This window comes from Pithys albifrons, chromosome 3 (genome assembly GCF_047495875.1).
Source record: "Pithys albifrons albifrons isolate INPA30051 chromosome 3, PitAlb_v1, whole genome shotgun sequence".
Classification (NCBI taxonomy): Eukaryota; Metazoa; Chordata; class Aves; order Passeriformes; family Thamnophilidae; genus Pithys; species Pithys albifrons.
The window spans coordinates 26103475-26121646 of record NC_092460.1 but is presented as its reverse complement, the minus strand read 5'-3'; the positions used below and the strand labels follow the sequence as shown (position 1 = coordinate 26121646).

Sequence of the window (18172 nt, the reverse complement as noted above, 5' to 3'; positions counted from 1 at the left end):
AAGGGAAGAGGGTCATGTGTTAAACAGTTACTAAAAGCTTTACAAATATGAAACACTGCTGTCTTTACAAATGTCTCAATTTCCCTTTATAAAGTGACACTTAGAATATAAAACATAAAATAATATAAAATAAAATATAAAAATATAACGAGGCTCAACTTTGAGTCAAATCCTCTTGCCCCTGTCAATCCATTTCTTGTCAGTCTTTACATCATGACCTAATTTTTAAGTCACAGGTGTCTCTTTATGCTGAATAACAGTTTTCTTTAGAAATGTAGTTAAAGGGTGGGGAAAGTGAAGAAAAAATGTTCAGTTGTTCTTCATATACAGGTCCAACATAATGTCTTTAAAGCAACATGGCTCAGCAGCAGCAGATGCACAACCAGAGTAACACCTCCATCTAGTGGCTTATTAACGCTTGGTTAAGAAAGCATAGACAATAAAAAGCAGTCAAATATAGTTTTCAACCTCATCTGTCATAACACACATCGGAGAACAACAAATGTGACCAAAAGACACACTGCTGCTTAAATTTCACCTGGAGATAAAATTCCATTCATTACATTACAGCATAGGCCATAAATAAAAAAATTCAGTAGACCATAACAAACATAATTCACCTTGGAAATGGATCCATTATATCACACATCTTCACATTTTAACCACCTCTAGCTGAGCTCAGCTGTTTTTTCTTACAGATTTTTAGAAGAAACACCTGCCCAGATGTCTGAACAATTTTTGGTCCTCTTTGGATTCAGAAGGGATTTCAATCAAACTAAAGCAACCCAACAAAACCAGCTTTAGCAACATCCAACACAAACACACCAACAGCTACACTCCTACTTTACTCACTGTTCTTCCCTTCTAACAGCAGCACTGTTGAAAGTGTTTATCATAATTCCTTTACCTCCAGCAATTGCACTAAGAAACAGCCACTTACAGCATGCAGAAACTCATTAAGCATCAGGAGGTCTCTATGAGACACAAGTCTAGCTTAAACTCAGGTGCAACTTTCTCTCTTTCCACCACACATCTCACACCACTTCAGAGACCTGAGATTCCAGAAATAATAACATAGGAATTGCTGCATATTTCAGTGGAGATTGTAAACAACCAACCTTTCTTCCACTTTTAGTGCAGCATTAACCTAGCATGTCTCTGGTAAGGAGAAAACCACACTTGGCTGTGTTTATCATAACTGCTGACCTACAGCATCCACTGAAAGGAACTGACTCAGAGCTCAGATCTTAGCAAAGACTTCTGCAGAAAGAACCTCATCCACACTCACGCATAAAAATTTTTATGCATGCAAATAAAAAATTTCTTACATTTAAATACATATTTTTCATTATAACATACATAAATTCCCGTTATCAAGAGTAGAGAACTGTTGGAAAAGAATTCACTGCTCTGACCACACAGGGTAAAATAATCCCAATGTAATTGTTCTAAAGCATCCACCACCAGAAAAAGAAACACAGAAAGCAAAGATGGCTGGAAAGAGAAACTACAGAATACTGCGAGATACCAAAGGAAAATTATGTATATACAGAGATACACCTAGTGATATTGCAGAAAAGTTCTTAGGAACAGATAATGACTTGATCACAATGGCAATGTTTACACAAAGGTAAGAACACACCAGGGAAAAGGGAACCAGAACAAATAGATGACACATGACTGATGACAAGGAAAAACCCACAGCCAAGACAGGGTAAGGAAAAATGGTCTAGAAACATAATAGGCACGGGATGGCACTTCCATAGAAACAGACAAGGAGTGGAAAACATAACTAAGATTACCCAGAGATGCAGCCTTCATGTTGATCAGGACAGCAGTGAAAAAACACAGAGAAACTAGAGCATTTCTAAGATTTGCTGAAGAGCTAAGTGGGTGAGCAGCCTGGATACAGATTAGCCAGCTGCTTGGATTGGAGAAGCACAACTAAAACACAGAAAGAATTCATCCCTCATGTTTTCTGTTAAACTAATATTGCTAGGAGGGCCTACTGGAATGGCAAAAGATGATGAAAGGAATCAGCTGATCAAATGGGAAAAAAATAAAATACTATAATCAAAAAACTAAGGTCCAGGTGGACTTGTTCCACAACTCTTAAAACCACAAGAAAATAAACGAGCAGATGGCTCAAATGTAATTAAGAGAAATCCAGGTATTTCACTCTTCAAAGGTGTTCATGAAAGAGGCAATGTGTCTATGCTAACATAGGAGACATGGGCTAGTCTAAGGTCTGTGCTTGACACATTTACAGCAGAAATCCTGGAGGGAATTTGAACTTCTCAATGCTGGAAGCAAAAACTCCACACAGGAGTATTAAGGGAAAAAAGCATGAATGCTGACTTTAACAGTAGTCAGATAATGCAATTAGAGTGAAGGTAGAAATTACCTGTGGAGAGCTAGGAAACAAAGGAAAAAACAGATAAAAACCATCCTCAACAAGAGGTATTCTTCTACTAAAAGTTCTGTGTTTTAGCAGCAAAAATATTAGTACAAGCTGTGCACAACATATATCAGAGTGAAGAAGAGAAGGTGGTAAAACATCGTGGACAGAAAGACACTGAAGGGTCCAAGAAAGACACATAAAAAGTTACTCTGACAAAGGAACACCAACCAAGCCAATGGTATAAGACACCAGAAATAAAAAATAAAACCTGAAAAAAGTAGCATACTATGGAAAAAAACCTGATTAAAGTCAAAATAATTTCAGAAAAGAACATAAAGCAACATTTGCTAAAGGACAGGAAATGAAATTCCACATATTGGAATATGTTACTTTGAGAGCTTATGTCTATGATGTTCAACCAGAAAACAAACACTGCCTGGGATGGTGCTCCAATATATTCCCAGACGTGGGAGAAGGCAGATTTCTTTTACACAAAATAATCTGTGAACTGAGAGGGGCAATATTATTCATATACCAAATTGGTAATTAATGAGAACATTACAGAAGAGCTGCTCCTAGAAAATAACTCTATGTCAGGAAACATAAGGTAATTGATTTGAAATTGAAACAGAAAAAAATAATTAAGGAATGTGTTGTTACTAAATGTCTTGAATGCTGAAAGGACAATTTTAGCAAATGAAACGACCTGAATACAAAGGTATCTGAGCTCTTCAGCTACATTAAGTCAAATGTGTTAAAACTACCAGGAACCTGTAACTTCAGATGTACTGAGGAACTAGAATAGGCTCAAAACCCAAACGGACAAACTTGCACTCAAATAAGATTCTTCAGATGGCTCAAAGTCAGAAAGCATTTAACGAGCAATTCCTCATGCAAACTTGAAATGAGGAACCTGACACCTGACACCATCTCTTCTTGGATAGTAATCTCATTTCTCTACAGGAACACCATTTCTTTAAAGTGATAAAAAAATACCCATTGCTTATCAAACAAGTAGAGACTGGCAGACTGACCATATGAATATTCACTGTTGTTTCACCACTGTGACAGTAAAGATGTAAACAAAGGCAAAAATAGAGAGGTATGTAAGCTTAAACAGCTGTTTAAAAGCTCTCCCTATTAAGCTGTTTTACAGCATACAGCAAAAGAGGTACAATTGTGTTTCCTTTGCCAGGTTTCTGCCATTAGCATGACTGTAAGACAGCCAGCTAACACAGGCTGAGACAAGAGGGAAGAAATTCAGCTTGCATTATGTTGGAGTGTGACCAGACTATGAAAGGGATTACATTATAATTTCTGCAGTGGAACATAGGAGTTGTTTGCCCAGCCTGCCTCACCCACAAAGAAAAAAAAAAGAAGGAACTTCTGCTCATTTGAGGACAAAGAACAAGCCATAAAGTAAACTAGCACATGCTACAGGGGGACATCAGATTAATAAAGACAACTTAGTACAGATTTACATCCCTTTATACCTAATAAATCCTCCTCCACAAACTCTCTGGCCTCAGTCCTTTTCACACTACAAATCACATCTGTCTCCAATACATAAGCCAATAACTTTAACAAACATCTAAAACTTTTACCTATCTGTTAAACCTGGTGTAACTTGAACAGGTGTCCAAGTATCACAGCAGAACAGAAGGCACTAAGTGCGAGTAGATGACAGTCACACAAGTTGCAATCTGTTGCCCTGCAGGTGAGTAAACTGAAGTGCAACTTGCTCAAGACCCTACAGAATATGTAGCAGAGAGTAATGCGGTGTTCGGTTCTGTTACTATAAAGAGAATTCTCCTAAAAGCAAAGAGGGAAGGAAAAAAGCTAAGAAGCCACATAAGCAAAATTCTGTCACATTAAACAAGCCAGTGATCTAGAATCCTACAGCAAGACAATAGCCTATAGCAAATGGCTGAGAGAAACTGATAAGGCTGGTAACCTTTAATCAGTTGTAGGCTAACAAATCTAGTGCCCAATAACTTGCAGTCCAGTATGGACATTTTGTTTTTTGAAGGCAACTCGTCACTATTCAGGCAAGAGTCACATGCAAACCCCCCCCCCAGATTACTATCAGCAACATCCTAAATTTCCTGGGTGGGTGAGATCCCATACGTGAGCCATTCCAAAAGACCCATGCAAGTAAGGTCTTCTTTCCTCCAGACCCTTACCAGTTTTACTTTAGAAGCCAGGCTCTCTGGCAGTTTTGTTCGTAGCTGATTTGTTTCTTTGAATGTAGCTGGAAATCCACTAAGGAAGGCCAAGTCTTGCATTAATACCAGACCTGGAACTTCTTTGTCTGTAGTCTGAAAACAAGAGAACAGGTTGTAAAAATCTTTTTAAACTTACAATAATTCACATTACAATAAGGTTTGTTTGAAAAGTTTACACTTTTTACTACATTGAAAAAGAATAGTGCAGAAACTTCTAAAAATGTACAGAATGTTTAACACATACAACAGATAATCAACAGATCAAAAGAACGTACCAGGTAAGCCCTCCATACTATCTGTTTGCTGTTGTCTTTCATCATTCCAGAATGAGCAGCTTCAACTAGAATACATAAAATGTATTGTAAACCAAAAACTGAAAGTCACTTCTTTTTTATATTCTACTAATCAAGATATATTTTTGAAACGTAAAAAGATTTAAATATTTATGGTGTGAAAAGTTGCCTTAAGTGGTAAATAATTCTTGGTAGAAGAAAAACCACCAGTGATTAGGCATTACATATTTCACAAAATAAGAAGCTCATACCAGCTCTAAGATCCTATATATATATATGCTGAACACATGAATAATTTTGTTTTACAGTATCTGATCCTTTAAGCAAGGGCAGAACTTATTGCAAAATATTCAAACTAGATTTCACAGCAGTTAAGGGAGGATTTCTAAAACTAATCTTCCCCATTATAAACCTCAGCATTCTGAGATTATCAGTGCAATACACATACTCAGATATCAAACCTGTTTTGCATTAGTCTTTCAAAGCATGGAATTCTAATCATCTGTAATCAGTTGTTTGGGAGGTAAGCAAATTGTGTCATTGATGTCATCACTTAGAAGGAACACATTGAGGGCTAGAGACACAGAAAGACTTGCTAAAGTCAAACAGAAAATTTGCTGCAGAGTCAGTATTGGAGAAGAAAACCCCACCAAACAAAACAAAGTCAGAGCAGCTTACTAAAAAAGCTTCCTCTAGAAAACCTGGCGGAATCAAACAAAGAGGTTCTTACCATCCTTAGGGCTATCAAAAACAATTACTGTCACATTGGTAGAAGGGTTTTTTGGTTTTGCTACGAAGAACATATTGGTAGCAGCTTGTAAAGCAGGATGAATGGACAGCAGGTCTTTCAGCGTGACATTGATAGGCAGCGCAGGATCCAGGACAAGCATTGGCACTTTGATACAGTGTGTCAGCAAACACTCCAGTTGCTTCTCACTACAGCAAAATACCAAAGGTATAGTTAACACTAGTAGAAAATTTAAGACAAAATCAATGTTAGATGCAACGAGAGGTGTTCTTGTAAAATCTGATCAACCATTTTTAACACTTGCTATGGCAGGGCACATTGCTAAAAGCCTGCTTATTTTGTTGCACAAAGTGATTGTACCATTTAGTTCATACCCATACCTGTTTTTTCAGAAGTTTCCAAGATTTCAAAGTCTGCCCACAGAGAAGCCCTTACAAAAATCTCTAAATAACAAAGAGCCAAACCAAATGAGTGGGACAGACCAGACACTGCCACTTCCTGGTAGCAGAGCCACAAGAGGCTTGGACCCTTCACAGACAATTACTGGCAGTGCCATGTTATACAAATGGCAGGTGAAAGCAGTGCTGAAAAAACAGTCATGCTTTTGACTCATAAAACTCCAGGCACATATGCATTAAAAATTCATACTCAGAATGGGGACTATGCCTAAACAGTGCCAAGGATATGCTTTTCACACTTCAGAAATTGTTACATTTTAAGAGGGTCATTCACATATGCCACAATAACATTACTTTTATTCAACATATATATATTATCATGCTGTCAGCTTTTCTTGCAGTGACATAGGAAAGCATGCATAGGCTATAGAAAACCAAACCACTGCTCCAACCAGCAAATGCTTTCAGCTAACAATAAGTAGATCATCACTTATTCCAATTTATGCACAAAAAACTCACCTCTTCTTTGTTGGTTCTGTTGTGTTCTTTCCAAGGATTTCCCTATTAGAAAGTTAGAACAAGCATATTAAATAACACTGAGATGACAGTAAGGAATTTAGTTTAATTTCAGGTTGTCAATTGAGTCAGGGGCACACTGTGAAAGTGCCAACAACCCGGTGATAAAGCTGCAAAGGCCTTGCCATTGGCCTTGCCAGGGCAAGCACAGGCTGATCCACGTGCCCCTCAGTGCCCACCCTCGTGCATTGTGAAGTTCATAAAGTTGTGGTTGTGCTGACAGTTGTGGCAGCAGGACTCTTTGCTAACAGGATTTTACGGGGTTATTATTAGATTACTTAACAAAACAAATGTTGATATGAAAAACACTGCTAAGAAACCAGGATGAAGTGACCTGAAACTAGGTTGACTTGACTGTTCTGCCTAACATAAATATTCTGATAAGGTCTATGAAAAGCTGTTTTTTCAATAGTGTTCATTGATTTCAAAGTGCATGAAAAAGGTTACCTACAAGGGAAAGAACCAGGTGCCCCAGTAGACAGTGAACGTGACATGGATATGAGTCTTACTCAGAAGCTTGATATCAACTTTATAAATCAGTGCTATGGAAGAAAACAATACGTGTTTTTCCCTTTCCAAAATGGAAATCACAGCATGAGTGATGACAAAGCTAAAACCACTCTATGAACTGCTAGGGAAATAATAGCATAAATCTGAGAGCTTTACAGAGGAGAGACCATGTCTATGTTTAAGGTCAACGGATTTAAAGTTCTACTAATATTTTCATTATTTAGGTAGCAAAGGTCCAGAATTTCCCTTATGATCATATTGACAGTGGTACCTAAATTGCAAGACGTAACATCTGCCAAAAATCAGATCAATATGCTTCCTTGTGGATTTCTGATTATTCTGCATTAACCTATTACAATACTTAAAATACAAATTTGTTCTTTCATTCAGTGTATTTTCTGGCCTAAACAAATGATGTGAGCAGAGCTGATTACTGAAAACTAAATCAATGGTTACAAGACATAACCCAAGCTGTCTGTAGCAGCTCGTATTTGAAAGCTTAGATGAGTAATTTTGCAGAACTTATGCCACACCAAATGCAGCAATATGTGTCTTTGCCTCCCCAGTCAAAGCACAACTCATACCTTAATAGCATGAATAAGTTATTTTCTTATTCATCAATTTCAGTGTTTGGAGACTACAAATCCAGCTTTAAAAAGAAGCCTTTAAGAAACATATGCTTAATTTTTAATTAAGCTCATTATAAAAAGAAATAGTGGTGTAGGGGGATAGAGGGGAGGAAAAGGGGATGAAGAAAGGTTATATATTTGAGATACACTTATTATTATTATTTATTATATTTATTTATTATACAAACCAATACAAACTGCACAGTTTTCTTCATGACATTTTACAAACTCATGACAGAACAGCTCTAATTTTTATGCTTTAAACCTTAAACTGTTCTCTTATTAGATGGTGCTTCACAGCTGAAAGAAGAACTGAAACAAGGTTTTGGGAATAATCAAATTAAGAAGTGAGAAAATGTGCTTTGAATTTTCATGTTGAGTAACATAGGAAAAAATAACAACAAAGGGAACTAGTACAGCATTAGATTGCTGCTGTTGGTCAAAGGAGAAAACGACATAAGATTGTTACCTCATTATTTTCTGCTCTTCCTCCATCTGTTCCCTGACCTGTTGCAATTCTTTGATCAGTTCAACATCTGTGCCATTCACCCAGGTGTAGACCACGTCAATAGGCATGGGTAAACAAAGCCTACATAATTCAAAGGAAAGCTACATGAGCTGTTTAATATTACATTACAAATGTCCATGGCATCCTACCATAGCAACCTCTGTCTAACAACAGAAATACTTGGTGTCTGGGCTGCAAACAAGACAAAGCAAAAAGCCTCTCTTTAGTTATATATATATGTCTTAATTATACACCAGCCTTTGACAAAATATCACAGACATAAAACAAAAAGGACACAAACTGGCTATAACAGTTCAGTGAGTAAACGATATCCCAGCTTTGTGCTCTAAATTTCACCTACACAAACCTATACCCCAGTTCCTTCAAACCTATCAAATATTTTACAAATCAGAACCAGCATCCAGGCACATTCTTAATTCACCAACTACACTATATCAGATAGCATGAAGTACAATGACTTTAATCACACTTGCTGTTATGTAATTGCACAGAGCCAATAAGATCTCAGCAGGACCGAGTCTCTATTCTAGGAATGTCTTTTAGGTATTATTACCAGGGTGTTTCATAAACCAACAGCTTACATTAATTCAGATTCTAGACATGGCAGATAAATTAGTTCTTGACACAACTGAATATCCTGGAGCTGTTTCTGGGGAGTTACAGATTTGCTGGCATACCCAAGGCAGAAGAAAAGGGTTTGGGTACCTTCTTTCAATTTATGATAATCTCCTCTCCAGGGCCCAAGACCCACTGCTTTGTGCCAGCAGGTACTCCAGGCTGCTGCCAGAGGTGAACCTCTCTGTCCCAGAAAGCAGAAGGCTGCCCCAAATACTATTTTTAAAAGTTCTAGTGTCAAGCTGTTTAATACCTTCCCAAACTCTAGATAGCCTAGCAAACCTCAAACACTTCTCTAATGCTGAGATCCATGGGGCCACGCAATGACATTTTCCAAAGGTGTTCCCTCTGCACCCACTGCGTCCTTCAAAAAGCATTCAAATCAAGACAGAGCTCACAGGCAGTGTCTCGCCCACATTTCCTTGCACAGCATGGCATACAGAAGCTTCTACCCAGCTTCATTTTTACTGGCTCAGATTCAGTAACTGAAGCCCAAAATTTAGTAAAAGGTCAGCCAGTAGCTGGTCACAGCACAATGGACAGGAACATTTAGTCCTCAATTTACCACTGTTCCTCCCAGCTGAGCTATGAGCAGCGCTGCCTTCCCCAGAAGCACCACCCAGAAAGTCCCTCTCACCTCTGACATGCAACACTCTGCAGAAGCCCACCCTGTCAACTGGCAAGGGGGAAAAAAAAGAAGCTAATTTACCAAATACAAATACCCCCCTAATCAGTTGTTTCAACTCTTTCCCCAGAAATGACGAGCTTCTTGTTCATTAACAAGACATTTTTTGAACAAAAAACTCCTCCTCAGGAATCAAAATTTAATGGCAGTAGCTCTTCCAGCTTTTCTACCTTTGTTGTAATCAGTTAAATTATTGGTTTGACAGTCCTCAGAACGCTGCAGCCAGGAATGAAGTGTTTTAGTTGGGAGCACCTGACTCAAGACAGCAGATTTCAAAAAGGCCCAACCCACAGTCTTCCGGGCAAAGTGCAGAGTTTATTTAGGCTTCATTGAAGAACACAGTATGTCCAAAACAAAAGCCTGAACTCCAGCTTTTTCAATGGAATGAGGCAATTCTGACTTCTGTGAAACCTCTCTTCAATTTATCATTTGTTAGCAGTGTGCCTATGCAACAGCACATATAACTATGTAATTTGCTACACTATGCCACATACAGCCAAATGCAAAGAAATTCCACAGAGGAAAGACATTTTTGGTCAAATTCAGGTATCCCAACTATGAATTAACTCTGACATGGCAAGCTCATTATTCATTACTAGTGGCAATAGAGACAGACCAGTAAAAAACCAAGTGAACTGTTTGCAGATCCACTGGTGCAATTGCGTAAAATTAATCTAAATACTCAGATAAATTTTTTTAATGCATTTTTACAGCATACATAGTTTTGGAAAGTAGTGTTTATCAGACATAATAATAAAAACCAGATATCCCACTCAATTTATTGCTTCCAATTAGGGTAAGACTGTTAAGACTTCATCTTGTTGGGCTTTGTTAAAGCTTTCTGGATGGTTCGATAGCTTGTTAAGGAGAGTATCAAGAGTTTTTATTTTGAGAAGTACGTAGTGGAATTTTGGTTTAAAGTTAAAAGGAACAGGAGAGCCATTTCAGTAGGATCATTCTGAAACACTATTTTAACATGCAGAGTCTTTTGCAAATTGTTTAAGATTAGAAAAGAACAAAAACTTTCTCCCTCAAATCCTGTAGCTGTGTTTCCCCTTCATGTGGATTTATAAACTTGGTCTTAATCACAAACAGCAGTCTGGTAAACAAGTTAAGCCTAAAATGACCTGAGTCAATTTACTAAATACAACCCTTCTAATCAGCTATTTCCCATCTTTGAGATGACTAGTTTGTGGTTCATTAAAAGATACAACTCAAAGCATGCTTTGATTCCAAGTGGGAATTATCTTAACAGCTTTCTACAGAAAATCGTCACATTTCCCATTTGGTACCGATTTGAATATGAGCAAACTTTCTTGGAGACTCTCAATTAATTAAGTTGAGGCTTGTTATGGATAGCCTTCTACATTTTCCTCTTTCAAAAATGTACCTATTCTTTACTTGAAAATCTAAAAACATCAGTATGATCCTGCCTGAATACAAACCCAGAGACAGCTTCCCCAGACAGGACAGGACACATACCTGCCAGGAAGCATTTTCCCTGCCCATGATGTGTTTACATACCAGAACCATGCTCACAGCCAAGACTGCAGCTAGAAGACAAACCTCATTGTCTCAACATCCACTGTTGCTGAAGGAGTACAGTAGATTCTGGATCTCTCCCAAGTTACCATATGGCCCTTGCTGAGTCTCCTTATGAACAAGGTAACTCTAAGGTCCTCACTGTAAATCTCACAGCCCTCCTGCCTCTTATAGCTCTGTAATTACCCATCAACAGCAACTCACCTGTTCCACTGCTATTCCTGCTCCCTACTTAGTGCATCCTTTCCTCTCTCCAGCCTCACCCAGCTCAACAATTAATGGCTGGCCAACCACTGATAGCTCTCACTTGCTGTACCATATTGAAATCAGTCTGTACATTTTAAAAGCTCAGGATTGTTCCTTCACATTTTCTTTCCATACACAACAAACTGCCCTGTTGTGCCTGACATATGTGTATTAAAGTCATATGTGTGAACTGAAATAACTTAAGCACCCATTATGAAAATGTAAAGCTTTTGTCAGGCAGTCAGTTGTTCCTCAGTAGCACTCCCCAGGCACTGGATGTTTGGGGCACAATCCACAGAAGTGAACAGTAGCCAAAGAGTGCTTTACACAACCCCAACAAAGTAAGGAAATACCCTGCAGAAATGGGAACTGACTATACCTACACAGAAACAGCAAAATTTGTGATTTTGTTTTGGACAAAGTCAACTATTTTATAGAAACAGTGAAACTTAATTATCACAGAGTCAAGCATTTTAGTACTGACAGGAACAAACTGACGTGTTTTCACTTCAGTACTGATGAAAACATTGGGCAGTTAAATGCCTCCCTGACATCCGATCCCGTCACATCTCGGAAGCTCAGCAGGGTCAGCCCCGGATTAGTACTTGGATGGGAGACCTCCTGGGAAATGCTGGGTGCTGTAGGTTCTGCTCCTGAGGACTTCACTGGCACTGTCCAAGCTCGCTCGGCCGTGGCAGATGAACCTCAGGACTGAAACGGTGGGGCCAGTTCTGCGTACGCTGAGCCTCACCTAAAATCCACTGCGCAGGCTGGAAGGGCACACCCACGTGGGGACAGCCCTTCCCAAACCTTCGTTGGAGAAGCCGAGCCACACACACACCACACTGATGAAACATGTAAACATGCAGCTAATCATCCATATAAGCTGTATCTCTGCTTTCGTCTGTCATGCTTTGAAAAATGGGAGAGAGGGGTAAGAGATGAGATTATAGAAGTGCATAGTGTTCAATGACACCATGCAATGTACTTTTGCAGTTATCTCACATCAGCTAAAGTGTGACAAATTGATCTGATCATTTCTACTGTCCCGTGACTCAGCAAACCTCAAGGCAGATAAAAGCATCTGCTTTCAGAGTTTTTTTTTCTCCAGTCAAGTGTATCAATGTTAAGAGTCAGATATCTCCTTAGTAGCTTTCTTTCATCTACCCATTCACAGTCCACTGACTTCCTGAGCAACAGACTCGAGCCTGATCAGATACAATGATGAAGCCACAGGAAGTCATGTAGCAGTTAACACAACCGAAAAAGATGAGCCACATGACTTTGTTCCCAGCTTGCTGTGAGAAAATTGTACCAAGCCCTCAGCTTTTAAATGCTTCTTACTGCCTTTGTGACTTCTCTGCGAAACAGTGTTCCTCATGAGATATCACAGAAAAGGTAAACAAAAAAAAATTTTCAAAACACTGAAATCTGGAGTTTTAAGCAGACAGGAACAGAACTTATGTTTTTCTATCCTAATATGGAAAACATGTCATGTTCTTCCTTTATTTTTAGCACTGGCACCATTTTGATATTTCATTAGAGACTGGATGAATTAAACATATTTAAAACATAAACCCTGTTACATGACTAGACCTCCCAAATGCCAAACATCTTCCAAGATGGAAGATTATGCACTAATTTTAAACCAATAAGTTTAAAATTGCCTGTGGATTTAGAGCCCATACATTAGTGTCCTACTCAACAATATGTTATTTCATCTAAAATTTTTCACTTAAGTATTTAAAAAATCATTGAACAGTAAAAATGTGTGAAATGTCAAGTGCAGGTAAAGCTCACCGATTCTGAAATGATTTGCCAGCAACATTGTCTCTGTATGAATCAAACATAACATGATACTGGTCTCTACTCCACTCCAAGACAACCTGCAAATTAAAAAAACAAACACAAAATAACTTGATGTCACCACCTTCTAAAGTTAGACACTTAAATTTCTTCTTTTGAAATGTTTAATCACAATCAATTTAATTCAAATTGATCTATGTATTAATGCACAAATGACCAGATCATAATCCCAACTAATTTCTTACACTGAACCAGCCATCAGACCTAGAACTGAAGAGACCACTTAATTTAAACAAACCTGGTTTTATTCTGCATGAAACTAATTCATTATTTACAGACACACTTTTTAAACTACTATTTATTTAGGTTACCTCTCCCTTCTCTCAATCTTCAAAAATTCAGGAATGTTTTCCCAAAACTGAGACCTTAATCAGATATACTTCAATACAAGCAGAAAACCCCTAACACACACACACCCCACCCCATATAGTTTCTCTCATCTCTATTCCCACACAGGACATATTGAGGTATACACACCTCTGAAATCTGAGCACTGCAAACAGCCAGACAAGGGCATATCAAATTATGCAAATTGACTGAGCTACAGACTTAAAACACAACAGCAATTTCCCAGCAGAGGTGAAGTCTTACATTGCATCCCGACCAACCCAACAGCACAGTATTTCTGATGGCTGCAGCCTCTCTTCCATCCCCTTCCATTCCTGTCACCTCCTTTCACCTGACCCCAGAGTGAGCCAAGGCACAGCTAAATCAATAGAAAGATGAATCTTGAAGAACCAGAGCGCCTGATCTTCCTCTACTTGGTGACAAACGGTGGTGACAAACACACAGTTGATATCTTTTACAGTGAAAGTCCAACCTTAAAAACTACAGAGGCATCTTGTGTTTTAGAAATGGAGAAATGGAGTCACAGTGGCTACTTTTACTGGGGTAAGTACATACTTGTATGCACTGGAGGGTAAAAACAAAAAAACAACCCTCCCCCTCAAAACAACAACAAAAAGAACAAAACCAAACAAACTAGGAAAGGATAATGCTTGCTTTACATCACTCTTCCTAGATATAAATTTTACTAAAGCTTATTTCTTCTATTATGGGAACTATGGAATATCCTATTTCCTAAGGCAGCATTCAAAACCGTAACAATAAACCTTCCTCCCTTTTCTCTATGTGTCTCTACCGTGATTGACACAAAAGCAAATTAAGGCCTTCTAGAGAGCAGGGAGGCTCCATCGTGTGCCTGAGTGACAAGCACGCACATGCAATTCCTGCCAGAGCTGCAAACGGTCTCTTTGTAACCAAGATCACATCAGTACACTTCCATTCCCCTCACACAAAGGACATATACTTCACAGGTGGGCATAAAAATCTTCTCCCTTGAATACCAGGGTCAGGATTTTGCTTAAAAATGCACAATTGCACTTTTTCATGCAGAAGTCATTACATCCTTCTGCCAAATACCTGGTTTAATACAGCACACACGAAAGATCATATCCATGTGGAAACTTTTGCTACTACTGACAATGATGAATTGGCACACAGAAGAAGACATACAGAATAATTTGAGTAATTATATGGATAATTTGGCTCTACAGAAAGAAAACATTAACAGTCAGCCTTTGCCATTTGTCTAACTATAACCAAAAAGAACAGAGGACACATCTCTTATAAATACGTTACCTAGTTAAGCATTTCCTACCTGATACATTTTTTTCCTTTTAATGTTTCCTCCTGACACATTATTTGTCTTGCAACAATGCCTGGGGGCTGCCTTAACTTTAAATACCGGTATTAGAAAACCACAGGGGAGCATTAAAAAACAAGAGAAGAGATACAACCTATTAGGAGATACTGTATCAGATACGTGATAACAGTGGCTCAAGAATGTTCTGGTTATCAAACCAAAGCTGAGCAACCTACAGAAGGATGGCCAAGAAGAGTTTGTAAGCAAACTGTTCTACAACTTAAAGCTCATCTCACATTTAGGTTACAGGATTGGTTTAGGCCTGGCTACCCTGTATGATTTGCAGAAATATTTCTGAATCATGCTTAGTGCCCTGGCTCAAGTTTTAATTTGAAATGAAGCTTATTTTCAGCTTCTGGCTGTAAGAACATCCTTACCAATCTCAAATTATTTGCCTTAACCATCCATTTTTACTCCATTAATATTATTGACACTAGCATGAATCTAAGGCAGCAGATTTAGTTTTGCCTGCTAGGACAAAAAGCTGGCTCTGGAGGTGGGGGAAAAGCAGAACTGAAAATGCTACTCAGACACCAGGGTCTGATAAGCGCTGCCTCACACTGCTTTTTATTGCTTGAGCTCCCCGCAAATGGCTAAAAATGGTTGAGCTGTTAATTTCTGGAAAGATTTCTTGGGTTTATTTTCCAAACAGTTTTACATTTCTTTTATTAGCTGCTGCCTTGCAGACTCTGTTCTGGAGCAGTGTTTTCTGTTCCCGCTGTAGTTGTCAGAAGATGTCAACAGTGTTGGTTCTCACAAGGCTGGTCTCCCCTAAATCACTGAACTACCACTGTTTACCAGTATAGAAAGGAAAAAAGCAAAACGCATGCAAACATAATGTACCACAGTTGTGGAGAAAAAATAACAAAAAAGAAAAAAGGTTTTATATATTCCTATGTGACTATTCTATAAAGGGTGCAGGGTTTGTTGGCAGATTTTGTTGGTGTTTTAAGCTTGTTTGTTTGTTTAAACACTGCTGGTCACTTTTCTTTTTTCTGAACATATAATTTGGAAAACCTACTCCTACACGAATTTTGCTGTCTAAATAGTACCTAAGCCTTCCAAATAACTTAAAAAGAGTTGGAAGCATCAAACTATAAGTTAGCATGAAAATAATTGTGAGCTGTGATTGCAACTGATTCTTACCAAAATCAACAAAAACTCGGACAACTACCGAAGTATTTTTAAAAACATTCAAAGTTCTATGGTATCCTAAGGTTGGGTTTAAGTCCTCATTCTGAAGAAATGCAAAACTAAGTTTCACAGCACCAGGAAGTCTACATAAATCTAAGTTGATAATCATGTACAAACAGGTGCCTAAGAATACTCTATAATTACTTAATTTGCTGATGGCTTTGAAGTGTCCCAGTAGCTTGTGCAATAAAGCAGAGATGAAGTACTTTATGCAAAGAAGATGTACTGACACACAAAGTTCTGTTTGTGGCACACTCAAGAGTTTCAGATAATACTCTTTATGGCTCATTAACCCTCCCCCCTGCATCTGAACGAGCCCATCAAAATAAAACAGAGAAGAAATAAAAGAAAGAGGAGAGGAGAAAAAAAAGAGAGAGAAGACAATTTAGGAATCAGGAAGTTCCAGTCTGTTTGCATTTAACACTGCCGTCCCTTCAGACTTGACAAAAATATTTGAATTACCTGAATCCTTACTATATTCTCAAACACTGCACTGAAGTAGGATTGGATTCTTTGCTCTCCAAATTCTTTCATTCATTACTTCTCAAAGAGAAAGGGCAACACCGAAATGAAACTTTAAAATATACATCTATATAAAATCATGTATGGAAAAGGTGTGAGTTACACTGCACCATTTACAAAATAACGCGGGCAAACTGAGTAACAAGTAGCGAGTAACTCTGCGGAGCTGCAGGGAGGATATATTTAACTCCTTAAACTCCGGACGGGGCAAAGATGATGTCGCTCCCAGTCGGCACGTGAAGGTTTGTTACATCCAGCACAGGCTTTAAAAGACTCAAACAAAACCACAACGCTAATAAATCACCCGATAAGGGAAGAGGGAAAAAATGCACAAGACCAGCACGCAGCAGCTGCTTTGTGTGTCACCTCTGCCCTGCCGGGGCCCGCCGCGCTGTCAGAGCCCACCGGAGCTCGCAGGTGGGAGCGCGGCGGCCCGAGGGGCTGCGCTCCGGGGTGCGGGTCGGAGCGGCGCCCGCGGGGTGCGGTCGGAGCGGCGCCCGTGGGGTGCGGGTCGGAGCGGCGCCCGCGGGGTGCGGGTCGGAGCGGCGCCCGCGGGGTGCGGGACGGAGCGCCGCCCGCGGGCCCTGGCGCCGCCCGGCACAGGCAGCAGCAGCGCGGGCGGACAGCACACCCGCCCGGTCCCCCAGGGCACAGACAGCCCCCAGCCCAGCGCCCCGAGGGCCGTGCCCGCCCCGCCGGCACAGCTCGGCTCGGCTCGGCTCGGCTCGGCACGGAGTGGAAGCGCCGTACTGACCTCCCCGAACTGCAGGGCGGAGACGATCATGAGGACGAGGCCCCCGAGGCAGAGGCAGGGCCCATACCTGTGCGACAGGCAGGTATAGGTCTGGCGTTGCAGTAGCTTTAGCAGCATTGCCCGCCGGCGGCCGCCGCCCCGCACGGCCCGGCCCGGCCCGGCCCGGCCCGGCCCCGCCCCGCTCCCCCGGCCCTGCGCGGGCCCCGGGCCGGCCCCGCCCGCAGCACCGCCCCCTTCCGCCGGCGCCAGCGCCGCCTCGCGGTCGTAGCGGGCGGCGCCGCCCGGCACTGCCCTGCCCTGCCTGGCACAGCTCGGCACGGCTCGGCTCGACGCGGCACGGCACGGCACGGCACGGCACGGCATTGACCGGCAGGGCACTGACCGGCACGGCACGACATGGCCCGGCACGGCTCGGCACGGCGCGGCACGGCACGGCTCGGCACGGCACAGCACGGCACGGCACGGCACGGCACGGCACGGCACGGCACGGCACGGCACGGCACGGCGGGTGCCAAAAAGATGGTGCGAGCCTCTTTTCGGTGGTGGCCAGTGACAGGATGAGCATCAGTGGCTGTAAACTAAAACACAAGAAGGTTCACCTCAACATGAGGAAGAACGTCTTTACACTGAGGGTGACAGAGCCCTGGGACAGCTGTCCGGGGAGGTCAGGGAGTCTCCTCCTCTGGAGACATTCAAGCCCCACTTGGATGCATTCCTGTGTAACCTGCTCCAGG

General features: G+C 40.7%; 1 protein-coding gene across 2 annotated transcripts in view; it reads right to left on the bottom strand.

Moving 5' to 3' along the window:
* Positions 1-17624, bottom strand: part of GNPTAB (N-acetylglucosamine-1-phosphate transferase subunits alpha and beta) — a 43178-nt gene extending 25554 nt beyond the window's left edge. For both annotated transcript variants that reach the window (XM_071551077.1, XM_071551078.1), the window contains exons 1-7: positions 17439-17624; positions 13198-13283; positions 8250-8369; positions 6585-6626; positions 5650-5855; positions 4902-4966; positions 4585-4719 (exon numbers count right to left, since the gene is read on the bottom strand). In XM_071551077.1, coding sequence (XP_071407178.1) covers positions 4585-4719; positions 4902-4966; positions 5650-5855; positions 6585-6626; positions 8250-8369; positions 13198-13283; positions 17439-17555 — 771 coding nt within the window. In that variant the 5' untranslated portion in view covers positions 17556-17624. The remainder of the gene's footprint in view (positions 1-4584; positions 4720-4901; positions 4967-5649; positions 5856-6584; positions 6627-8249; positions 8370-13197; positions 13284-17438) is intronic.
* Positions 17625-18172: the final 548 nt, after the last annotated feature.